Below are 26565 nucleotides of genomic sequence, written 5' to 3'. Positions count from 1 at the left end.
TCTGTAGGCCAGGTGCTACCTTGATTATCTGCAGAACTTTGGACTATTTGATTGCTTCCTTGGAAAGAGCACATGGGAGGCCCTGGGAGAGGAACAGAAGAATGAACCCCATGCCAGAGCTGGGCAACATTGTCTGGGACTTGAGTTGTAGAGGTCTCATGTTTTGAGACAGAGAATTACTGAGGACTGGTGATTAAAATAGTAATTATCACATGAAATTGGCCCTTCATCTCTTTTGCCTGGAGGGAATAGGTTGGAGAAATGTGGGATAAATTAATTTGAAATGTATTACTGAGAAGTTCAGAAGAGGACAGTTTGTTGAAATATCATTGCTGAAATAAGAGTTATATGAAAGTTGACACTTCTAAAAAATTAATATTAAAATTTAAGACATTATTAAATCAGACCTCTCTGTTGCTTACAATTCTCCCATTATGTTAGGCTTGTCAATTTGCTTCAAGCTGAACTATTTAGGAATAAGCTGACACAGTGGTTATTATTCTCAACAGACAACTCTGCCCCTTTTTTACATGGCTTAGAAGATATTGAGTTGAATTGATTGCTCTCTTGCTGGCATGGTTTTATAAAGGAAAATACTTTTTTACTTCCTTTTCTCCTTCTTTATTTCTTACCCTCTTTTCTTGCTCCTTCTTTTCATTTCTGTTTCCTGCCATATTTCTAGTTAAGTGGGTCGAAAAAAAACCCCAAAATTTTATTTCTTCTCTAGCATCACATTGAACCATGGCAGAAAACCCTGAAGAGTGTGTGTGCATTCTTGTTTGACAGCTAACCTCAGCCGATCACTAGTCTTCTTTGTGGCTGGGAGCATTTCCCCTGTAGAGAAAGCAAGACTATTTCAGCCCCCAAATTACTTATTTTATTTCTTGATTGCTACTTTGTAAAAGTGCTTACGGCTTCTTTGTAATGCATATAAAATATTATATCCTCATACATGCCAAAGTAATCCAAATCTGTTCACTAGAATACAGATGTGATCTATAACATATTACTATGGGTATTATTACTGCTTGGTGTATATTAAGCACCTATAGCTGCTGACACAGAAAAATAAATCATTATGAAGTTCAGGCTAATGCTTATTAAATTTCAGAGCAGTAGAACACTTGGTGAGTAAGAAGAGACACAATCGCTGGGGGTAAGTCCCCAAGGTTTCACCTGGGGCTCCAACCTGTACCGGACACCCATCTGAGGCAGTGCCAGGCTCCTGACCAGGAGCACAGATGTGAACTGCCATCTATATGGAGAGATTTATGGGCCATGAATGGATTTGTTTGAGGAAAAATCTTCTATCTCAGGTCCTGCATGAGGCACCCTGTTAATGGCAAAGCCCCAGGGGAAGTAACTCATAGACTCAGTAGGGCCTGCCATGTCATCTGTAGCCACTAAATATTTACACAAATAAATGAATGAATGGGTGTAAATCTCACTAATGTTATAAGTAATATGTAAGAAATCTTTTATTAAAATATAGACAATACATATTATTAAAGTAACATCACATAATTAGAAAATGGATACATTAAATACCACCCCCATGAAGGGCAAAGAAAAAAATTAATCCTCACATCACTAACCTCATAACTATACTATCACTATTCGTAATTCTGAAATTTAACCCCTTGATGTATATCATTCTATATATTTTTCACTATATTTTTTCTCTTAAAAATGTTTCCTGACACTGATAATTAGCTTTTCTCCCATTGAATATATTGTGAACATCCTAGTATATCAACAAAATGTGCAGAAGAATGTGACAGGAAAGGAGTGGGCGTAGGCAGAATGGTGCTCACACAGGACTGCAGAGCCAGAGGCTGAGGAGTACAGGGACCAGGACAAACACGCCAAAGAAAACACCACTTCCTGGCCTTTCTCAACAACCCTCCTGCGCACAGTGGGGAACCCGTGCTGGTTGACATCATGACTCAGGCTCGTGGAGGTTTGGGCCTGGGGTCCTGGCACCTCACCATGAAACACTGGTGGAAGTCAGTGGCACAGTTTCTGAAGTCGACATCAATTTAACCAGAGACCCTTTCTCCTGAAGGGTTAATGTGGGCAATCCTGGAAGACAGTAGTAGAGCGAACTCTCATTTGACAGAGACCTGTGTAAGCCATCCACAGGACTTCTGAATATTTTCAAAACTGTGGTTCTTTGCTTATGTTTTATCAGGCTTAACACTATGAAATTTTACCCCTAGAGTCTGAATATTTCAATTATTGCTGCTTGTCTTTCTTTGGCATTCTTTCCCTAGTTCTTGAACGCTTCTTTGCTAGCTTTCTGGACATTTCTCAGCCTTCCATGTTCTCCCATGATACCAGGGATTGTGCTGTTTCCGGCTCCCTCCTCTGTGCCATAATTGATATAACCTGATCACACCTATTTTCAGCTCCACTGGCTGCTGTGAGATATCAAGTAACTAATTTCATGAATGCCTTCATATTAAAGTTTTCATGGGTGCTGACAAATTCACATCTTATGTTCTGAGATAATATATACCTAGAAATAAATTTGGAGGCAATGATGCCTTAAGGAAAAACATGGTAAAATTTTCAGAGGCCAGAGCAGGCTAGTGGGAAAGCTCATTGTGAGTAGAACATCTTCGGATACTTTGTATAAATAACGATCCACACTTTTTGCTAACTCTTGCCTTAAGCCAGTGAAAATGTAGCATGACAAAGAGAAAATGTGTTGCCTAACATTTTTTCTTTCTCCTAAATTTTATATTGTTGTTCAATTATAATTGTCCCCATTTCCCCACCATTACTCTCCCCTGCTCTACCCACCCCCACCATCCATATTCAATCCTCCTCCCACCCCACATTGTCTTTGTTCCTTGATTTCACCATTATACCTGTTTCTTGACTTCACCCTTCCCCTTCTTTTCCCTGTTTCCCATTCCCCCCACTCCTCTGGTTACTGTCAGTTTGTTCTTAATTTCAATGTGTCTGGTTATATTTTACTTGCTCCTTTGTTTTGTTGATTAGGTTCCACTTATAGGTGAGATCATATGGTGTTTGTCTTTTATTGCCTGACTTATTTCACTTAGCATAATGCTCTCCAGTTACATCCATGCTGTTGCAAAGAGTAGGAGCTCCTTCTTTCTTTCTGCTGTGTAATATTCCATTGTGTAAATGTACCACAGTTTTTTGATTCACTGTAACATTTTTTGAAGTTAATTCTAAGGCTGGATAAATTTGAACTGTATTAGATTGTCATCTTTGATGCTAATTCACTGCATTTATTTCTTCTTAGGAGGTGACACTTTGCCATTCTTTTTTTCATACCTGCCAAATAGCCATTTTGCAAGTCCATTCAGTTTAAACATGTGAGGGCTTGGGTCTGGCTATGCCTCAAATTACCCCTTAATTTTAATTATGGAAGCATAGAGATTTGCTTTCAGGTTAATCCTAGTAACAAAAATATTTATAACTTTTATGGGCAATGAGGGTGGGGTGTTCTCAGACTTTTCTGTAATAAGCTGTTTTGAGAATAGTCTTAAATACTTTTCATGATCAAAAGGACCATTAATTAGCACATGAGGGCAATAGAGTATATTTTGTTGCTTAAAAGATTATGCTAATGTGAGTAATGTGAATAATCACATACAATTTACTGTGGGAGGTTTACTTTATATGTTTGTATAGAATCATGAATTCAGGAAGAATCTTCATAAATCATTTACTTTTTTCTCCACTTTTAAAAAAGGATGCTTCTCTAGCAATACCCTCAACCCTCCACATCTCTTCTGAAATATTAGACTCTACAAAGAAGCACTTCCAGTGGTGTGCAGTATTTTCCCAGCGACCAAAACCTTCTTTACTTTAGTTTAAAGTTATTTTCCCTAGATGCAATATACTTTTCAAATTCCCAATTCACAAATATGTTATTTAAAGTGTTGATTTTTAATGCAATTTTACTAGAGCAACATTTCCCCATGTATGTTTTCCCTCTGATCACTATTTTCATGAGATATTGTGAAAGAAAAGAAAGTTTCTGTGGCCATAAAATTTGATAAATTTTGCACACTATGAGACCCTCTTGGAAATTATCTTTTTGTAGCTATCACAGTCTCCAAAAGTTGTCCTGAAACCATACTATCTAAAGAATAACTAGAACACAATCGACAAGTAACATACAAAAAAAAACAAAACTAAATGCACAGGTGATTCAGATGTCCAGCTGGTTGAGAATCATTGGTTTTGATTGTAGGATGCTGTCCCAGGGAACTAGGGATGCAGTGGTGAGGGTCCTGAGCACCTAGAGAGGTATAATGTGACATTGTGTGCCATGAGAGGGAAGAAATAACCAAACAACCTTGTTTTATTTACACAGTGAGGTAACCCAAGTCCATGCCACAGTGAAAAAGGAATTCCCTGAAATGGATGTCTGCACAAGCAGAATCATGACTGAATGTTGCATTTACTGTTTGTGCCATCTAGTGAATGCTGTCTTATAGAAACCCTTGTGATGGTCACATTGCCACATCCTGCTTTAATCCCAGTCAGATGATGGAACACCAACACCACCAAGTAATGGCATGACCACCAATGCTATTTCTCCATACAATGGTATCTATCCCTTTTCCTGTAGGCCTCGAAGTTATTCTGTGCACATGTAGGTAAACAAGAGAAAGAATTAAATAAATTTACCCTGATTAAGTGACCCTCAGAGTATTGTAGGGAGTGGAGAGAAGAGGGGCTCTTCTCTCAAGCAGCTATTAAAAAAGCCAGAGTTATCTTCTGAAGGATGTGGACTTTGGACAGGGCCTGGGGTTTGAGGAGAATTTGAATAGATTAGGAAGAAAGGGAACAGACACTACACGTAGAAGAACACTTTTGAAGTGTGAAGTTGAAAAGGAGCCTTTAGCGTGTGGGGAAAAGTGAAGAATTCTCAAGCGCCCTTTTTACTTAGGGCTCTTTGCCGACTTCTCTCACACAACCTGGGGAAACTACCTAAGTTATGTTTTTGAAAAGAATTGAAAATTCATACCCTCAAATATTTTATTGCCAAACTATTTTTATAGTACAAATTTTGATCAGTAATTCTAGAAAAAATAAGCCCATATATATGTCAAAAGCAACTCACACCAGGCATTCTAGCCCCCAGAGAACAGAGTCCCATTTCACCAAGCCAAGGCGGCTATCATGCCTCACCAATGGGGACTCACTGTTCCAGAGAAACCAGTCTTCTTCCATCCCTTAGGTGCTTTATGTTCATTTTTGCTTCCAGATGTATGTTCATGTTATTCCCCCACTAAAAATACCCTCCACCATTCCCACTGCCTATTAAATGCCCTTAAAGCTCAGCTGAAGTTTTGCAACATTGTTATCAATACGAACACAGTGAGTCTTACTTGGGAGTTCCCTGGGGACCCCCTTATATAGAAAGAACAATTTTTGAAATCAAGGCAAGCACACACATACAATTGACTTAATTTCTAAGATCTTAAATATTATGTCATATATATAACACAATTATTTTCTTGCTTAAAAATTGTCTAAAGCCAAATAAAGCACTATATATTTTTGTATCTACATTCTTGTGTTATTATTTTCTGATCTTGAGTTGCATCTTGTTTCTGTCCAAAATGAAAATTATGCTCCTTAAGTCTAGGTAGCGTGATGTATATCTCCTATTCCATTTCATAGCATTGGATTAATAGTAGGTGCTCAAAAAATATTTCAATTGTTAAACAGCATGCAATTGTTTAAGATAGGACCTTGAGGAAATTTGTCATGCAGTTGCCATGTCTTTATGGATGGTCAGGTTAGGTGAAAGCAAGTGTCCCAGCACAACAAGTAGATCAGACTCCCCATTTACAAGGTACTTCAAACCCAATACCCTGTTGTTCCTCCCACAAGTATGAGTGGTGAGTAAAAACATTAATGCTCATTTTACAGACAAAATGCTTGTGGTCCAGAGAGTTGAAATAATGTGCTCCAGATCAGAGGGCGGGTGTCACAGCTGCACTCAAACCCTCATTTTATGATTCAGCTGGTGGGCAGGGGGAATCTGGTGAGAGAATTTACCAGAAGAAAGGTCAACTCAAGGGGAATGAGCAGTTCTGAAGATAAACTTGGACTTGGGGCAGGTGTTAAGATGGGATGGGATTGGCAGCCAGAGTCTTCTGGAATCTTTGGTTCCTGGGAAAAAGGATTTTGAATGACCGTGAAACACACGACTGTCTTCGAGCTGTGTGTGGAAGTAGCCAGGTGCTTCAGCTAAGTTGGCACCAGGAGGGTCAGGAGTGGGTTTTGAAGTCGTAGTTACGTTGTAAATTGGCAGTTGGCAAGGGGTTAGATCTGTGTCTTTTGAAGAGACACAGTTTATTGACATCTGCTGATCAGCCTGTCATCAATTGTGGGATTTACAACAGTTCCACTTGCCTGATGAGAGGCTCTGTCCCACATGGCTTCTTAGAGGGCTGAGCAGTGCCATCTAGTGGTTCATTTTGAGATAAGCAAGTTCAAAACATTACAACGTTAACGTAGCAGCATTTCTTTCCTTTCCAAATAACAGTAATCATTCCAGAGAAAGTCATGATATCAGCAGTATGCATTATCTCAGGTATAACACGGCATCCCAGCTTTCATATTGGGGGTATTGTGTGACATATGTTTGCACAGAGCCCATCAAAGACCTTTTGTAAACTCAAAAATCAAAATTTAATGAAAACACTATGAAGTCTCCTGTTTTTTTGGGAGTTCTTCATTGCTCAAGATTTCATCCCGGATTGAGCAAATTTAGAGAGTGGATTGGAAGGGGTGATGATGGGAAACAACAAGGTTGCTTCCTGCTTTGGGAAGCTTGGAATGCACATCTTCCTGTGGACAGATTGTGAGTTACAACCAAGACTGAATTCTTTTCTAAATGGCCCCCTGAAAACCCAGGTCTTCATTTCATTTACTGAGGTTTCTATGTTACTTTTTACTTAATACCCTAATAACCAAGACTGTAAATCCGATAGAGGCTTTTTTTTTCCTGGACAATTTGTATAATTAAAAAAACTATAATTTGGGCCATGACTGGGTGATTTAGTTGGTTGGAGCATCATCCTATAAACCAAAAGGTACAGGTTCAATTTCTGATCAAGGCACATACCTATGTTGCAGGTTCAATCCCTGGTTAGGATGCACACCAGAGGCAACTAACTGATGTTTCTCTCTCACTCTTCTCCTTCCTCTCTTTCTAAAATCAGTAAACATATTTTGGGGTGAGGATTAAAAAAAGCCATAATCTGGAATATTTTAAATATTTTATCTATTCATAATATATGTGAAATATTGATGGAGTCATCTATCTATGTATCATCTATGTATCTATCTTTTACAAAAACTGCTAAGAAGAAATAAAATGGATGGGACTTGGCATTCAAATTCATAGTTACTTCACCCAAAAGAGGTCTGAAGTAGCCCAAAGTGGGTAGCATGATAAAGAAATGAAATAATGTAGGTTTGGAGAATCTGCACAATGAATAATTAAATGCTGACGTATTTGGATCATTGAAGAAAAATGTTTAAATGTGCCCTAGGTATTAATCAGACAATCAAGCCTGACTCTGGGAAATTGTTTCCTACTTTACAACCAGTGGTGTGGTTATGAGACCATTCATGTTGGCTTATTCAGATTTGTTGACATCTCTACCACTTTGTTTTTCAGACTCCTGGTCCGAGAGAACAGCATGGCGCTGAACCACACGGTCCTGCCCCAGGACGATGGCCTGCCACACTATGTTCCAAATGGGGATCCCTTTGCTTCCAAACTTTCCTGGGAAGCGGATTTGGTGGCTGGCTTTTACTTAACTGTAATTGGTGAGCTTCCTTAATATTTCTGTGCAAAAGCTGCATCTAGAAATGCAGCTTTTGCTGCATTTTTTTATGGTTTGATACGTTGATTTTGCACAAAGATTCCAACATTTATGTGGATATTTTGAGTGGAGGTAAAAAGTGGGAGGAAGGTGGAAGATGGGGTAAACTCTTGATTATCTTTATTATTAGGGATAGATATTCTCTTGGTAATCAAAAATATTTTACAGCAAAATAATTTATCTTCAGACTACCTTTCATTTCTTTGCTTTGGTAGTAAGATTATCTATTGAATAACAAAATTAATGATAATGAACTCTTATTTAAGTATACTGCTTTCTGTTGTTAAAAAATGCTTTGATACGATCAAAATGTTATAGGCTTAGCATGGACCTGAGCAATCACCTAGCTCAGCTTCCTCTGTTCACAACAGAGGGAACTCGGGCCCAGTGCAGTAGTGACCGTGGACACCCTGAGCTTAATTCCCCTAAAGTAAAGCCTCACCATGTTTGCAGCACTACGTAATTTTGGTGAGAGTTGAAAAGGTGTATTGGTAATGCACAGAAGTTATTCCAGGGTCAAGGCTTTTGTTCATGATCCCTATCAGCTTCTGGACTGTGTTGTCCAATACAGTGGCCACAGGTCGGCCTGAGCCCCTGCACTGTGACCTTTCCAAATTGAGATGCGCTGCAGTGCAAACACACACCAGATACTGAAAATGCAGTACCAAGAAAATAATGTAGAATAGCTTGTAATGATTAAAATATGACTGCATGTTCTACTCATAACATTTTGGATATATTAGATTAGATAAGTATTAAAGTTGATTTAGTAATATTTTTACTTTGTTTAATTTGTCTACCAGAAAAAAAAATAAGCACATATGTGGCTCACATTTCTGGTTTACATTGTATTTCTATTGGACAGCACTAGTCTAGGCACTTAGAATTCAACCATAATACTTTCCTGAAATGTAAAATGGTTGCTTCAAATTTGAGCAACCAGTGTATACAGGTGGGTTATGTCTCCAGGTGTATCTGCCTTGAATCTTTTCAGATGCTGGGTCAAGCTTTCTCTCTCTTTTTCTCTCTCTCCCTCCTTCCCTCCATCCCTTCCTCCCTTCCTTTCTCCCCCCTCTTATCCTCCTTCTCATCAATTCCCTCTCTCTATATTTATTACTGGGTAAAATTTTTATTCAAACTCCTGAAATTAGGAAAACTCACTAGATAAGTCTAGTCAATGTCAGTGCTTGGGACAAAAGAATTCAAGCTGGATCAGAAATTATACTAAAAAGGAATTCCCTGGATCCTCGGGGTTGTTATAAGTCAGTATGAAACAGACTTAAATCCTACATTTTATAAATGCATCCCCACATCCTTTCAAATACAAAAAAAATAGCAAATGCCTATTTTTCACTAACATTTAAGTTACTGGGAAGACAGTGGTGAATGAATGGACCCTTGTCTGCATGCGGATGGCCTGGCAATAAAACCCAAAGTGCACTGTTATTGAGCATAAGTACCTCCAATGATCAGAAAAGACAGAAAAATAGACATCTTACAAATTGAATTTGTCTCAATCAACTGCAAGGGATTAAATAAAAAGCAGCATCTTTAACTTGATAAATTTCCCTAGGCAACATAAAATAGGGAGAGAGAGCGCCTACTCCCCACCCTGGCATGAGGGATACAGGGAAGAGAGACCAGCAGGATGGCGGTGGGGGAATCGGGGGGATTTCTCACCTGATGCATGTGGGGTAGGAGCTAGAAAAAGAATTGAAAAAAAAAGGTCATGAAGTCACTCAGGAGCTGGAAGTGCAGCCAAAACCTGTTCCAGAACAGTGTCTGGTGAAGTCAGGGGCGGGTGGAGGGGCATGGAATCATCCTAGACCCAGGTCTTGGACACAGTCCTGTGAGTGGTTGGTTTTCACCCCCTCCCAGGGTAGGTTAAGGGATGTGCCCAGGTTCCTTCTAAGGAATCAGAGTGAAATGACATTCTTGGTGAACCTTGTTAAATATTAGAATTAGGGAAAGCTGGAAAATGAAAAGATAAAACTGGAATGAAGAAGAAATAAACTAGAGACCCATTTCTACCCTCTATTCTTATACTGTAAATACTTTATTAAGTTTATATGTGAGATTTTGTATTTTTGCTGTCATAGAATCATGATTTGGATCATCCCCTTTTAGTCTTTACCTTCTTAATCTTATTTTTCCTTTAGCTATCCTTAAAAAATAAGTTTGCATTCTCTTGTTACCCCCCGACAGCTCAGATTTCCTGTGGGAATGGTCTACCTGAAGCTCCAACTGAGAGTTGGCTATTTATGGATAATGCTTTAGGCACTGGGTGAAGCCTTGTGAATCTCTTAGAAAAAAAATTTAAGAAAGGAAAAGTAAGAAAATCAGTATTTGCAAAAGAAATGTAGAAAGATGAAGGGTGTTTAAATGAGCATTGTGTATCAAATACATATGCATACTTATTTCAGTCTTCTGGATACCACATATGTGACATTTGCTTATAATTTTTCAAGTCATGTTTTTACATTTTAATTTCCCAGTGTGCTTTGCTAGCTGGTTTCCTTTAATGACATGTAGGTTTCACTTCAGTTGGTTTGCTCCAGAACTCCAAAATCGCTTCTATTGTTTTCCTCTTCTGTCTTAAGAAAGCTAGAGATTGTTGAGGGACCATTAAGCAGCACTACTCCAGGGATTCAGAACTTCCTCAGAACTCAGCACAGTTTCCTGGTGGTTTCAGACCATCAGCTGAAAACATGCATTTCTTTCCTTGCCCCCTGAATGCATTGTAGTGGAGAAGTAGAAATTAAAACAGAAAACTCTGGGTTTCTCCTGTTAATACTCTCCTTATTCCTTACTACCAAAGGCAGCTGTACCAGATTCTCATTTATACACAGCTACACTATGAAGCAAGAATTCCTGAGGAAATCTACTCTACATGTTAAGCTATGGAAGTAGGTGTATTCTTTTCTTAAATAAAGTCAGTAGGGATTGGGTTTTTTGGATTTAAGCTGGGTTTGTGAGAACTTTTGGACAGTTTCATTGTGATGCCAAAACCAATTAGTCATTAATGAAAGGATATAAAAAAGTGAGAAAGCATTGATACCATCATTGGTAGGATGGTGGGTTGAGGGTCACTTTCTCTCCCTTTGGCGGTAGTGGGAGAGTCCATGTCACCCAGTGCCACCCACTGCCCCTCAGTGTCTAGTCCAGTAGCAGCTGCAGACACCAGTGCCTAGGTGTTCTCAGGAGGCGACAGCCCTGGGATGTGACTCCAGGCACTGACCCTTTCCCTGCCGGGGTTGCGCCAGCTTTCTCTGGCCTCTGCCTCTCCTGAATCCCTCAGGGGTGCACAGGGAGAATGAATGCACCTAGTGTGGTTTGGGTCACTTCATCTTTGCACTGTATCAAGAGCCAAGGGGTTGACCCTTCCTATCAGAGGGAGGGGATTCTATAAAGCCAATACTCCATAAAAGTGCCAGGGGAAGCACTTCACCCGGGGCACCAGTATGAGAACTGACCTTCAGGAGGCCCACACCATCTTAGCTTCACTGGGAAGTTAGTGGTTCCTTTTCCTGGGTAAGTTCGGTGTTATAATCCCTGTTTTCTCATTCTTTGGAGGCAACCCGTCCCTCCCCTGTCACTCACAACTCTTTACTTCATCTTCTTAATTTAGATTTTTATGTAGAGTCCTCTCCCTACCCTCTAAATCTATGGTGTCTATTTTTGAAATTGAGAAGTGTTTCATTTTCAAGTGAACTCTGAATCCTAGTTTTAACGATGGGAATTTGTATTTTTCTTTGTAGGGATTCTGTCCACAGTTGGAAATGGGTATGTCCTTTATATGTCTTCTAGACGAAAGAAGAAGCTACGACCTGCAGAAATAATGACAATCAATTTGGCAGTCTGTGATCTGGGGATCTCAGGTAACATAATCATGCTGTTTCTTCTCTGGAGGTTTGAATTGCACCCCATTCTGAAGTTCTCGCTGACTCAGACCTCACCCCCTGCCACCCCCCACCCCTTCACAAGTCATGTTTACAGTTTGTGGTAAGTCCACAAAGTGCTGTCTGATCATTTCTTTAACCTCTTATTGAATCCTTTCTAAGTGCCAGGCATGTTTGATGCTGAGGATACTATTTAGAATAAGACAGGATACCTTAGACACCTCCAAATGTAGTGGGGCTTAATGATTCAGAAAACAGAAACTTACAGGGAGGCTCTAGGTCCCTGTTTGAGCTCCATTACGTCCCTTTTGTCTATATAGAAATTTGTTAAAATAAGCACCAAGGGGGTTGGGTGTGAAGGGTAAATGTGAGTGAAGACAGTCTGAGACGTGAGTACAGAGAGGAGGAAGGGCTGCTTGTTGGCAACACAGTGAAGTGCAGCTGAGGGACTGACTCAGACAGAGGAAGCTTCTAGACCTTTGGTTCTCAAACAGCTGCACAGACACGTCACTTGGAGAACTTTTAAAACAATATTCATGGCTGAATTTCACATCCAGCAATTTTCATTGAATTGGTTGGGAATGTCCCCTGGATGTCAGGATATTTGCAGTCAGCTAAGTTTAATGTAAAGCCAAAATTGAAAACTGTTCCTTTGGCCTCTGGTAACCCATCAACTAGAGGTTGGAATAAAATTTCTCTTCAACTGTCCTTCACATATTGATATATATTTATAAATACGTCTGACTTGGGTGAGTCTCCTCACATTGCTGTCACCTGCAGCACTCTGGGGCTACCCAGACACACTCACACGCACCTCTGGAGCCTACATCCTGCTGCTGAACATCCGGTCTTAAGTTACTAGATTTGGGGAGATTGAGTTTGAACAACACATATCCCCTCCTCTTTCTGCTAGAATCCTTCTAACAGTTTCCCATCTAAAGAAACCCCTTCAAAAATATTTTCTGATATTCATGTCTCTCTTTACAAAGGAATGTTTCTGTCACTGCCAGTCTCTGAAAGCAGGGCTCTATAATAAGCCTCTCCCTATTTCCCACACAGCACTGATGTGTTGCCCGCTTCCTGAGAGTCTGAATGGTGCAGGTTATTTAGAAGGACTTTACTCAGTATGGAGAGACTTAAATAACACGAACTCTTATGGGAAATACACATACACACTGAGAAGGACAGGACATATCAAGTCCCTTTCTGTGGAAATCAAATGAAACCTAGGGAATTTTCGAGGCTGCAGAAGAGCTGCTATTTTCAGTATTGCCACGCGATGGCGGTGTCGCAACATGAATGACTTTTTCCTGGGTCATTTCAGCACACCCTGCAGACCCCTGACTGTTCTCTTCCTGGTACTGAAGGTAAAAAGCTTGAGTGAAACCTGTTATTTCAGCCTCATCTTTTACCATTGATGATACCCAACTGATGCTTAAAACTGAGTAAGAGTAGGCTTGAATAAAAATGTCCTCAATTGTTAGATACATTGAAAATGCTTTCAACTAAGCAAATCTGCTCTAGAATTGCACAAACCACCTCATTAGTTGAAAACATCTTTAGAGTAATTCACCAGAAAACATTTTCTTTCATGTGATAGCTTTCTGTGATCTAACTCCGACCATTGTTTTTTCAACTTCTGAGTACTACCTCCAATTAACTGTCCCTTTCCAATAAACCTAAAACATTTTATGTCTATATTATTTTTTCTGGGTCAACTATATTCCATTATAAGCACCTTGAATAAGCACAACTAATATTTCTTGTTTAAGCAGCAATGGCTTGCAACTGTGTGTGTGTATTAGACCCAAGGAACTTAAAAAAAATAAAAGTACATAGATGCCTGGACTTACTCCAGAGAAATTAAATCAAACTCTCTAAGGACTGGAGTCCTAGATGTTGATATTTAAAATAAATCAAAACAATGCAAAACAAAACATAACAAAGCAATACCTTCAGTGATTCAGAACCACCAGGTTCATTACCATTCTACTAAGCAAAGAAAGGAGAGACATCTACATGACATTGCAGAAATTCATCAAAAGGTTTGTTCTAGCTCTGGCTGGTGTGGCTCAGTGGATTGAGGGGTGGCCTGCAAACCAAAAGGTTGCCAGTTCCATTCCCAATCAAGGCACATGCCTGGGTTGTGGGCCAGGTTCCTAGTAGAGGGTGCGTGAGGGGCAACCACACATTGGTGTTTCACTCCCTCTCCTTCTCCTTCTCTTGCTCTCTCTCTAAAAAATAAATAAATACATACTAAAGAAAAAGAAAAAGAAAAGAAAGTTCTGCTTCAGAAGGAATCTTAAAATAGCTTTTACTAATGGATCCCAGGCACAATAGACACCAAATCCACTCCATCCGAGTCACTTTCACCCTTAGTTTTCTGCCTTTAGCATCCATCTAGCAGACACTTACCTCAAGCTTTGAATTTGCTGTTTCCTCTGCCTAGAATATTTTCCTTCTAGGTATTTGCTAGAGTTCTTTTCCACTGATTTAGGCATCTGCCTCAATGTCACATTCTTCCCTGATTCCCCTATGTGAAACAACAGTTTCTGTCTATCCCCTCCCTCTGCCTTAATTTTCTTCAGAGTGTTAATCACTGTCTATCATTCCATCACATTATATTTTACACACAAATTAGTTCTTCCTTTTTTCTGCTCTATTTCAAAAATTAGTTTGTGAATCTTCATCTCCACTTTGTTCTCTAGCACCTTGCTCTGTGTCTGTTATATAAGAGACACTGAATAATTACTTGTTGAATGTGAACTATTCTTTGGATCAGGAAGCTTGGGTATGAGGGCACACAGTCTAGGAAGACGGAGTGTGTCCAGCTGTGCAGACAACTAAAGGAGATATGTGTCCAGCTTATAGAAGGCACTCAAGAAATATGTGTTAACTGACTATACTAACAGGAACTTCTGTACATCTTTGTGTACCAAAGTAGGGGAGTACCTGGGAGGGGTGGGGAAGGTTACTTGTTGTTTCTCACACAATAAGGCCAAAGAAACTTCTTTTGATAGATACCTCAGATAGAGGCTTTGAAGAGCTTCTGAGCACATTCTGTTCAGGAGGGTGCTGGGATGCAGAGTGTAAAGTACAAATACTTCTCCACATAGGATGGAGTTGCAGCCCAATAAACCCATCCTACATTGAAAATATCATGAGTCAAAAATGCATTTAATACACTCACCTGCCAAACATTGTGGCTTAGCCTATCTAGTATACCTTAAATATGCTCAGAACAGTTATATTATCGTATAGGTGGGCAAAGCCATCTAACAAGAAAAGCCTATTTTATATTAAAAGGGTTAAATAGCTCATATAATTTATTGTGCATGTCACATTCACACCATCATAAAGTTGAAAAATCGATGTTGAACTACCGTAAGTTGGGGACCATCTATAGAAGAATATTTTCTAGAAAGTAAACAACAAGAGAGAAACTAACAGAAGCCAAAGAAATAAATAATTTAAATCCCAGAGATCTGGACCTTATTTTAGGTAAATTGAATGTAACATGTGGTGAAATAGCTCTTTCTCATTTGAATAAGATGTAACTGAACAGTAAGTTGAGGTCATTGGGTACATGTGACCTTGACGAATTGTGTGGTGCTCTAGTTGTAGGCAAACCGTTCACGATCATCTCTTGCTTCTGTCACCGCTGGGTGTTTGGCTGGATTGGCTGCCGCTGGTACGGATGGGCTGGATTTTTCTTTGGCTGTGGAAGTCTTATCACCATGACTGCTGTCAGCCTGGATAGATACCTGAAAATCTGCTATTTATCTTATGGTAAGAGGCAAAGTTTCTTCTTCCCTGATAGTCGGAGCTAGGTAGTTGTCAGAGCTGGTCATATTTACCTCATAGGTAATAAACAAAGATAATAAATATTCTCATTAATACTCAAGAGTATTTCGATTTATAACTAATCTTATTCTAACCAGTGTTTGAAGATTTGAACCTGTGTCAATGTAAGTTTATTTTAAAACTACTTTTATAGGAACGCCCGCTGTTTGTTTTTAAAAGTATCATTTCCTTTTATAAACCATGTAAGCTTCTACCATCACTTGCTATGCAAACAAAGGAAATAAAATGCACTGGAAGGATATTAGATCCAGGATGTTTAGCTGGTTCCCACACAGGAAGTGTAATGACATGAAAAGATGTTTGTGATCCTCCTGAGCGCTCAGGCCCCCTGTGATTCCGGAGAGGAGGAACTCCAGTGATCTGCCTCTAAGTCAGAGAACCGCACAGTGTGTCTTCAGGAGAGTGCACACATACAGAAATGCCACTCAACCTTCTTTTTGTGGTGTTGGTAGGTAGGTAGAAAGGTGAGTGACTAAGAGAACTGATGAGGGATGAGCCAGCAATAAACAAGTTTTCAGGGGCTGGAGATTTTTTTTTCAATTGATTATTCTACATGTTAAAATAATTTTTTTATTACTTTTACTTTTTGGAATTCTGGGAATTTATTTAACCCACAAGAGATGCATTTGGGCCCTTAAGTTTAATGTTGAGGACCAAGTGCAGCCAGATTGTAATATTAGTTCCCTCTGGCTAAAGCTGCTTTTTCTATCAATATGTCCATCTGAATGACTGTGACCATGGGGACAGAGGATAACCTGGGGCCTCAGGTCGGAAAGATTCTCAATGCGGTGGAGTTTTCCTCCATGTTTTAAAAGTTTATGGTCTCAGACTCCAAGGAAACCATGCACAGGAAAGGGGCAGATCACGACCCACCACCTTCCCAAACCAGCACTTAGTCTTTTTTTTTTAAAGATCGCATCTCCTTTTCTAAACAGTTTAAAACTTCCAATAGAAATAGTATGGATCAAAATTTCTAATAAAATAAAATATTTACAATTATATGCATTCTAAATAATTTCAGAGTCCAACTCTTTGTATAAAATTGATTCTGGTTCCCTCGGTGATGGAAGGAAACTTGCCTTGGTGCGTGAACACACAATGCAATATGTATGCAATTTTATAGACTAGAAGGCAAAAAGTTAAACTTCCTGGGGATATTTGAGGGATACAAAACCTTAATGTCTCTGTTTTTTAAATATTTTCTTAAACTTAGGCTTTGTGTCAGTTTAAGAGATGATACTCTCCATCCCTAGAATGAGCTCAGGGTTTAACTCCACATGGGAAGTATCCATATTTTCCAGCTGCTTCTAATGTTGAACTTCAATAGGACGGTTTCATCATTTGATCTGACACACGATTAGATCCTCCACACAGTGTCTTAGAATGTTGGAATTAGAAGATCTCTTGGGGATATGTAGACCTTTCTCCCATGTAATGTGATAAACTGTTTGAAGGCATCCCTGACAGACAGCCATTTGGCCTCTTCCTGTGACCAGTGACGGGGAGCTTACTACTGCACAAGGCAGCCCATTCTCTGATTGGTCTGCTGTCGTTGTTACAATGTTATTCCTTATATTAAGACAAAACTGCCTCCCAGTAACCTCCACCCATTGGTCCTAGTTCTGACTTCTGGAGCAACACAGAACCAACCTACTAATCTACTCCCTCCTGTACTTGACAGCCTTTCACCACACTCAAATGTAAGTATAAAACACCTCACCAAGTAACTCTAACCATAAATGCTTGTAAGTATGCCTATGCACATTCCCATAAATATATGTGAGTATCCGTGCCAGTGTTTTATCTCTTACAATGGATAACCAAAAGCTGACATATACTGTGGCTAACAATTATTATCCTTATCTGGTTAGGATAAAGAAATTGTATTTTATAATATAAAATGTCATGTATGTGAAAAAATAGCAACAATAGAGTATACAAACCATCTGTCATACTTCTCGTTAGCACTAAATGAGACAAACCCAGGAGTAAAAATGTATGTTAGTGTAGCTCTTCATAGCTTGTATTTTTTTCATTTAACTCTTATCAAAACCTATAAGTAATATAGTCTACCTTCCTCTATTTAACTCATAAGAACACCAACATTTAGAAAGGTCACATGAAGCAAGTCAAATACTAAAAGTGAGAAGAACGCCCTGCTGACCTCCCAGACCTCACCTGGCACTAAGCAGAGGCAGGTCTATATGGAAGAAGTGGTTTGGTTTGTTTTTAGTGTGTTTTGATATTCTTCCCTGTACTGTAAAACCAGGGCTGTAAGGAGTCACTTCTCCAGCCCTTTCAGTTCAAGGTAATAAGTAGGGTGTGGAAATAAGATAATTCCCCATGTAGACTGAAGCACTAGGTGAGGCCAACCTGTTTTCAGTGGTTGTGTAGAACTTTAGAAAATGATCACTAGTGTTTTAGCTTTTTCAGAGGACTGCACCATTTCTTTCTCCTGGAATTCTCTTTTGGTTACTGGATACTAAGGCTGAAAATGGAGCCCTTTTTTATTGTTGTTATTTTGTTGAGTTTTCCTGAAAGTATTTTTACAGAATTACTTTTGCAGAACATGATACAATCTACCTAGATTCTCTCCCTCTTCCCCCAGGGCTTTGTGAGCATGACTGTTGTGTTAATAACGTTTGAAGATTCAGAATCTGCTCCCACTGAGCATAGTCAGCCACTTCAATGTCACACAACTCAGTCATGATCATGGCCCACCAACCCCCACGTGACAAGTGCTCAGGAAGAGAAATGAAATGAGAGACAGACACTAAAGGTTTTAGGGAGAATGGTCCACATTTTAAAGACACAAGCAATGTCTTAGCATTTCTCACCTCTCCGTGGGTGGTCCACTAATATGTGCCTTTTTGGGCTTGGTCTACCAGTCAGCCGCTTATACTGGACAGGATCTCAAAGTTTATTCTGATGCTTTCCCAAGATCTTCCAGTGCCTTCAGCATCTTCTTACTCTTTTACTGTCCCCTTTCTCCAGCTTTTGTCACTTTCCTTTCCCAAGGCTTCCAGATGCCTAGAGGAAACCTTCCCTGTGAAATCACTTCCAATTTTATTCTTTTGGAAAAAGGCCCAGCTCTGGAACTTTTCTCACTTCCCTCCACTCTCCCTCAGGCTTCAGTTTTCTGACCACTTCTCCCAGAAGCCAATGAAATAACTCTTTGGATGTGGAATTTGACATATCGAGGGGAGGTATCTGGGTTGAGAGCAGATTATATCTTGGTAATGGTTTTCTTCTGCCTCCAGGGGTTTGGCTGAAAAGAAAGCACGCCTACATCTGCCTGGCAGTGATCTGGGCCTATGCTTCCTTCTGGACCACCATGCCCTTGGTAGGTCTGGGGGACTACGTTCCTGAGCCCTTTGGAACCTCGTGCACCCTGGACTGGTGGCTGGCCCAGGCCTCAGTAGGGGGTCAGATTTTCATCCTGAACATCCTCTTCTTCTGCCTCTTACTCCCAACGGCGGTGATTGTGTTCTCCTACGTGAAGATCATTGCCAAGGTTAAGTCCTCCTCCAAAGAAGTAGCTCATTTTGACAGTCGTATTCATGGCAGCCACATGCTGGAAATGAAACTGACCAAGGTAACTGCAGTAATAATTTACAGAGGTGTTTTCTAATTGTTAAAACTTCAAAGGGCAGAAAGGATAGGGAATGTTGGAGATGGGGAGAACTTAGAGTCCTTACCATTTATGTACTTCTGAACTTTGTTATTTTTTATCTAAGCCTTTGTGGTATCTCTTTTCTCTGTCTCAGTCTCTGTCTGTCTGTCTCTCTCTCATTTGCATACACTCACATATCCATCCATACACAACAATTCTAATATCTACAGATTTGTACAGTGGATCTACCAGAGGCTTATTCTTTCTATTGAAGAGAATATTACAGGTTTGTAAAAATTATTTTAGTAATAAGAAAAATAACTTTAATGAATTATAAAATGCTTTGTATGGACTTCAGTGGGCATGATGAGGGATATTCTATGCTCTCACATTATTTACAGAGTAAGAGCTTACTCTGTCTGCTTTCCTATGGGATACTTAACTCAGGAGTAATTTCTGCAGGTTTGAATCCCTTGGTAAATGCTAGTTTCAGAGCTGGCAGCAATTTAGATGTAGTGGTATAAGAAGAAGAACAGAAAATTTGAAAATAAACTAGGATTTTAATTTCATCACTGGCACTTTCCAGGTTTGTGACCCAGAGCTATATACTTTAAGTCTCTGTTTCTTCACTTGTGTAACAGAAAGAGTAACATCCACCTTGCTGGGCTGCGGTGGAGATTTAGTGAGATAAAATATTTTGTCCTGTCTTCTGGTGCATGGGATATGTTAAATAAACCACAATTCATCCTTTCTCTCATAACTTCTAGGAATTCTGGTAAAATCTAAGGCAGCAGTCTTTATACACTTTCATGTCTCACCCTTATGTTGATAACACTTTAAAGCTCAAAGCATCAACATAAATGACATGCAAGTAATGTCAAACTATGTATTGAATATTAGCTTACCTGACTTTTCATGTTTTTAAAGGTAAAAATAAATGTAGGTGGAAGTTCTGGTATCATGGTCAATCGCGTTGATCAATATCCCCCTTCAGACGTCACCATGGCCTACTTTAAGGACCGTCAATCTTGGGGACTTACAGTTCACTTAGCAGTTCTTTCTTGACCAGAGATGGTGTCCTAACAAGTCAGGGCCCCTGTCTTAGTAATAGTCCTCTCTCCAAAGTGCTGACTTTTTGAAGCTGTGCTAACATCTCTTAGTTGCATGGTATAGCTTAGAGATTCTTTTTAAAAAGTTAAAGAATAGTTGATATGCAGTATTGTATTAGTTTCAGTTGTACAACATAGTGATTCAACATTGATATTCCTTGTGAGATCATCATAATAAGTTTTGTAACTGTCTGTCACCATAAAAAGTTATTATGGTAATATTGACTATTTCCCCTTGCTATATATTACATACCCATGACATTATTGTTATTACTATTAATAATAATAATAAAAGGAGTTTTTTGTATCTTTTCTTTGCCTTCACCTTTCATACGTACTTTACTCCCTCTGGCAACCATCAGTCTGCTCCCATTGACTTTTACTCCCTGAACTCCGCATGCTGAGTAGGAGGCAATTGAGGGAAGTTTTCATCCTCTACATCTATACCAATAATCTAAATATAGAGCGTTTTTCATGGACAAAAATACAGATTCAAGAATCATAATCTACTCCTATCTTATAATGGGCTATAAAGTAGGAAAATATATCCATAGGATATATTATCTATAGGATAATAACTTACTCATTTTCAGCTCTTCTTCAAGCTCTTGTGTGTTTTTCTAAAATTTTAATCCAAATTCATTAATCCAAGTTAAATGTGGGTTACATTTAATCCAAATTCTGCCCTGCCTTGTGTGGCTCAGTGGATTGAGCACTGTCCTGAAAAACACAGGGTCACTGGTTCAATTCCTAGTCAGGGCACATGCCTGGGTTGCAGGCCAGGTCCCCAGTGTGGGGCATGGGAGAGGCAACCACACATTGATGTTTCTCTCCCTCTCTTTCTTCTTTTCTTTGCCTCTGTCTAAAAATAAAATAAATAAAATCTTTTAAAAAATCCAAATTCTATTGCATACCAAGCACTTTCTAGGAACTGGGTGAATGCAACAGTGAAAATTTTCCTTTTCAATATTTTATGGAAATATGACCACAGAGGCCACAGGGTGTATCTCACACTGGAATGTGGCTTTCAGTTGACCTTGCAGCCCTGTTGTTTGGTATACCAGTAAAGTTGCTGAGAGGTTGTATGACTTTCTCTCTCTTCTTGCCATCCCTCAGTGTTATTGACCTTGAGACATTCTGATGGTCTTGTCTAGTGTATCTGGGTCCTCATATCCACAAAGTCCTTCTCTAGTTTCTCAATCCTTTCTCCTGTTTGTTACATTGCTTGACTTGATCCACTCACAGCTAGCTTTTATTAACGTGCTAGAATCTTGTTTCTCTGTGTGTTCTTGAGGGTGAGCAACTTGTTTAGTCAGTGCTTCTGAAGCTCATTATCCATATGAGGTGAAGCTGAGCACATATCATTTAATTTGATTTATGATCATTCTCCTTGTTCTGAACTGTGTAGATTAAACTGCCAGGCTCACCCAAACCAGATTAACTAAAGAAATGTTAAATGGAAAGAGTAAGCACATATGTGTATGGTTTTATTTTATGTGTACCTTCTAAAATAAATACTACATGACATTATATAATATATATCTATACTATAATATTATATATTATTTCTATATTTCATTTACATATATAAAACCTATATGAAAATGAACTAAATACAAATGTTTCTAATTCTTAACATTTGGTGCAAAAACTTAAGTCAAAATTAAACCTACTTTGAAAAATAAATACAACTTTCTATTGTGGCATCTTCTGTACTAAATTAAAACTATTTAAAGTTACTCTTTAATTTTGACCTTGATTTTCTGTACTGAATAAAAATAAGTAGAAACAGCCTCATGCTGGGCCATTTCACAGTCATTTTCTTCCATTTAGCTGTCTCTCAGGACTGGCAATTTGCCTGTTTCTTTGGTGCTTCTGATCTGCAGAACAGCCTGGTCTAAAAGCTTACTACTTAAAGGCCACCTCCCAGGATTCTGGGATTAAAATCATTTACCTTTTCTGTGTACTCTGGTTATTTCTAGGTGAGTTATTACCTGGGCCTGTATGTTGCCAGTCTGGCCTTGTCAACTTAAAAATTGATGTTTTATTTATAACATTTTCTCCACATTGTAGTTTTCTTCTAATTTATTTAAAAAATTATTTTGCTAGACTTTTGTAGCAGGCTAGAATTTCACAGACTACAGAAATTGCAGAGCTGTGCTCCCCCTCAGAAAAACCCCTAAAGAAACCAAAAAAAAAAAACCCACTTTCTATGATTCAGTATAATTTCATATTTATGCCTGCATTTTACTTTGTAAAACAAATAATTTTAAACAATCAGGATTAATTCATTTGAATCAAAGGTTTTCCTTCTCTTCTTATAACTATGTTTTAGGAATGTCTTTATAATTCCATGGTGCCAGTGGGTGGGGTCCACTGGTCTGGTTGTTATTTATTGACCCGAGTGTTGCTGAGAGTGTTAAGGTTCCTCTGGTCTCAGTCATCAGTTGTCATGGATCGCCTTGCATCCTTCTTGCCTCAACTGTAAAGCCTCTTTAGATGCATTAGCAATTCCAGCTACTTCCCCATCCTTGTACTGAAAACCCTCTAGTAACTGCTGGGAGTTTGGTTAAGACCCTGGAAAGTGAGGCACAAATTTTTTGTTCTCCTCTTTGCAAAGCACTGGGGACCTATTGCTCCCCTTAGTTCCCCATGCTCAGCTCAGTGGAGCAGCTTTCAGAAGAGCATCTGGAGGTCAGTTACCAGCATCTTCCATGCCACTCCCTCCCTCACTGTGGGGCTGCAAGCTCTTTATCCACACTGCAGTGGGGGAACTGGCTCCTATATCCACATACATCCCTTGAATTGTTCCTATAAGAGTTTAATGCCCTAAGTCCTTCAAGCATCTGGCTGTGGATACTCAAGTCATTTTAATTCCACTCAAAATTCTTTTCTCTCAAACATTTTCTCTGTTGTAAGTTTCCAGTTTTTGTTTTGAAACTCAGAAGCTGAGAAATGAATGTTTTATTTCTTTGGGTACTTCAGCTGGTAAATGCTTCACAAATTCAATGAACACTCTTGCTGCTTTAATGAGGGGGGATAGTGGAATCACAGGAAGGAAGTACCAGAAGAGTAATTTTTGCAAATATTATTATGCTAATTCTATTAGTACTTCATATTTATTCATTTGACAGACATAGATGATCTATAATGTCCCAGACCTATAGTTTGTACCCAGATCCTGTGGCTATCTGGCTTTCTTTAGTTCTCATGTTTCCTCCAAAGCCTCCCCAACTCCGCCCATCTAGTTGAAGTCCCTCCCCAGGCCATCAGAGCACTTGGCACATTTACTTCACCGCATCTTGTGTTTGTTGCTCTTTTTTGCGAGACAGTAGGCACTGTTTGCTGCTGCCCCCCATTGCCTTATGCCTGCTAAATGGTTAATCAAGATTGCTGTAATGAATACATAATTGAATAAACTAAGCCTAATTACCTTGATGAGTGTTAAGCGGTCCCTTGACCCCTGGCTATTGGCTCCAGCGCCTCCTTCCCTTTAATACCTGAGGAGGCATTTTGCTTTGCCTTGTTTTTTCACTGTGATTGTGAAGTCTTTTTAAAACTCAAGCATGAATATCTTCTTCCCTCAAGTTACTCCTCTCCTCTACTGCTCATGGAGTGTTATTTACCATTGAAGATTCAGGTTCAGGAGGGAACCCCCTGTGAAGTCTAAGGGTAGTTTGTGGGGAAGCTGAACTGTATTGCTTTATTTTTAACCTAATTAATGAATTTCTTTTCTCGGTTTCTTCCTAGCTTAAATGCCACTTCCCAGAGAAGCATTCCAGAATTGAATTCAAGTCTCTTTATTACATTGTTTTAATGTTGCCTTTACATTTTCTTCTTAGAACTTATCACAATATATATAATTCATTTACAATTGCATCCTTGTCACAATATATAATTAATTTACAATGACATTCTCTTTTCAGAACTTGTCATAATATATAATGAATTTATAATTCCATACTTGTGATTATTTCCTCAACGTCTGGTTTTACCACTAGTAATAAGGCCCATGGGATTAACCACTATATTATTGTGTTTACTTTGTGGCTATTTTTGCCACTAGAGCACTGAGAAGCCTCACACATAGATGACATTTGTTATTTACTGTAGCTGACAGTGGTTTAACCCCTTTCTGTGTCTGGAATTTTTGTGTTGAGGAATTTCTAACATTTTGTGTCTTGCTGAAGAGTGTGGGGAGCACAGATTACCTCTTAATTTAAAAGATATGGAACGACCAGTTATTTAGTTTCCAAGATTCCATTACGACTAGAGTATAGCAACGACCCTAGGCTGCAGCCACATCAGCCTGTCTCGGGGACTAGTGACACCAGTTAAAGGGGCAGGAAGATCTCTCTCCAGGCCAGGGCTACGGCAGCAGGAGTTTCTGCATCAGAACCAGTTCAGGGCATCATTCTGGGTTATCATGTCTGTTATGTCTGGGTTATACTTAGCCTCAATTCTAAGTCCAGAAGTCCCAGTGAGGCTGGGTCCTAAGCAACATGCTCCTTTCCTGTCTCACTCAGCCAAAGTCAATTTCTGTTGCTTGCCACTCGGGATCTTGACTGATTGACCTTGAGGCAAGTACTTCACCTCTCTGGACTTTAGTTTTTTTCTCTGTGAAAGGAGAGATGGGAGAAGAATTAAATGATAACTAAATTACTTTCTAAAACTCTGAGGTTCTATGAAAATGGTTGGATTGGTTAGAACATGTAAAGGTCTGTGGTAATAGCCCTGACTTCTAAACCCACTGGCCTCTCCACCTGACCTGAGTAGGTGCCCCTGCTAAGTAGCAGTGACCCCATCTCAAGGGTCTTGGTTCATCAGTGATGAATAGTGGACTCTCCCTTGTTTTGTTGAAGCAGGTACTTATAAATTCATATTTTCTATTTTTTATGCCAGCCACAGCCTAGCTGAGGAATATTGTGTTCAGTTTTAGACCAAAACTCTAAAACACAAATGCATGGAATGACATGACCTGATTTACATCCTCTCCTTTCAAACACAGCTTTTGCTTGTTTATCAAGTAGCGGTATTTTAAGATTTGAGAAAATTCCAACTTGGAAGTGCAGAGTTCTTCTGCTTCTTTTTTTTTTAAGTTTGAATTAATATTTTCTGCTTGGATCACAACCAGGGCTAACATATGGCAGACACACCAAAGCACTCACAAGTTTTTCTATATAAGTGTATAAAGGAGGGTCTGGGGCAGTTGGCTCTAGCCATCATCATTCTGCTGATAACATAGAAAGAAGGAAGAAACTCAAACTAGATTTTCTTAGAGTTGCTAAATTACTTACTTCCTTAAAGAGGGTGTGAAAGGTTAATATCACCACCCTTGCTCTTATATAGATAAGGGGACTGGGAGCCAAAGGAGAGAGGTCATGACTGTCAAGTTCTCTGCCTTCCTTTAGACCATTGGTTATATCACTCAGTGACCAGCTGCCCACCATGTGGAAGGTAGTAGTCTTATAACTGGAATTTGCTATTGCATTACTATCTTTTAATATCATTTTTCCCTCTGGTTGGGAGGAAATCTATAAACTTTCTAGCTAGACCCAAGACAGAAAACCAAATCTCATATTCCTAAGGTCTTGTCAATTTTATGCTTTCCTGAAGCAGGTAGGGACCCTCCCCTTCCCATTCTCTCAATGTAGAGATGTGGTGATCTCTCTTCTTGTGACCTTATCTCATCCCAGACACTGAAAGATATTTCTCATCTGTAGTCTAGCTGCTTCTGTAATGTGACTCAATCTTGATATTGGTGGGGAATTTATTCCATCTCTGTGGTCTTCCTGTTAAGCCTGCACTTCCACATCAATTCCATGTCCTCTTCTCATCTATCTTACTATTCCAGGTGGCATGCAGCTCCAAATGTTGACTGAGTCTTTCTCACATCTGGGCAAAGAGCCTGGTGGAAGGAACTGAAATGGTGGTTCTTAGAGAGCCAGGGGTTCTGTCTCACTCACACTTGTTGGTGGAGCTGAGCCATGATTGGAATCCAAACCCCAGAGTACCTCCCTATCAGTGACTGTCCCACAATTCTACACTGTCCCAGAACACAGAGACGACAGGACCTCTCTTCTTGGAAATTTCATTGCTAGAATGGCTCAGGTATATTGGGTCCCAAAGCAGAGCCTTATATAACTTGGAGAATTTACTTTCAATTCTATTGTTCTATTATTGCTTTAATT

The 26565-nt window shown here is 39.4% G+C and overlaps 1 protein-coding gene across 1 annotated transcript in view; it reads left to right on the top strand.

The window, feature by feature from the left end:
• OPN5 (opsin 5) overlaps positions 1-26565 on the top strand; it is a 63432-nt gene that overhangs the window by 25583 nt on the left and 11284 nt on the right. Inside the window, exons 2-5 of the mRNA XM_045844221.1 lie at positions 7682-7833; positions 11648-11767; positions 15407-15577; positions 18913-19247. Coding sequence (XP_045700177.1) covers positions 7704-7833; positions 11648-11767; positions 15407-15577; positions 18913-19247 — 756 coding nt within the window. The 5' untranslated portion in view covers positions 7682-7703. The remainder of the gene's footprint in view (positions 1-7681; positions 7834-11647; positions 11768-15406; positions 15578-18912; positions 19248-26565) is intronic.

The sequence above is a fragment of the Phyllostomus hastatus genome, unplaced genomic scaffold, assembly GCF_019186645.2.
Source record: "Phyllostomus hastatus isolate PE091 unplaced genomic scaffold, TTU_PhHast_1.1 phas_contig_40, whole genome shotgun sequence".
In the NCBI taxonomy this organism is placed as follows: domain Eukaryota; kingdom Metazoa; phylum Chordata; class Mammalia; order Chiroptera; family Phyllostomidae; genus Phyllostomus; species Phyllostomus hastatus.
This window is presented reverse-complemented; position numbering and strand designations above follow the sequence as displayed.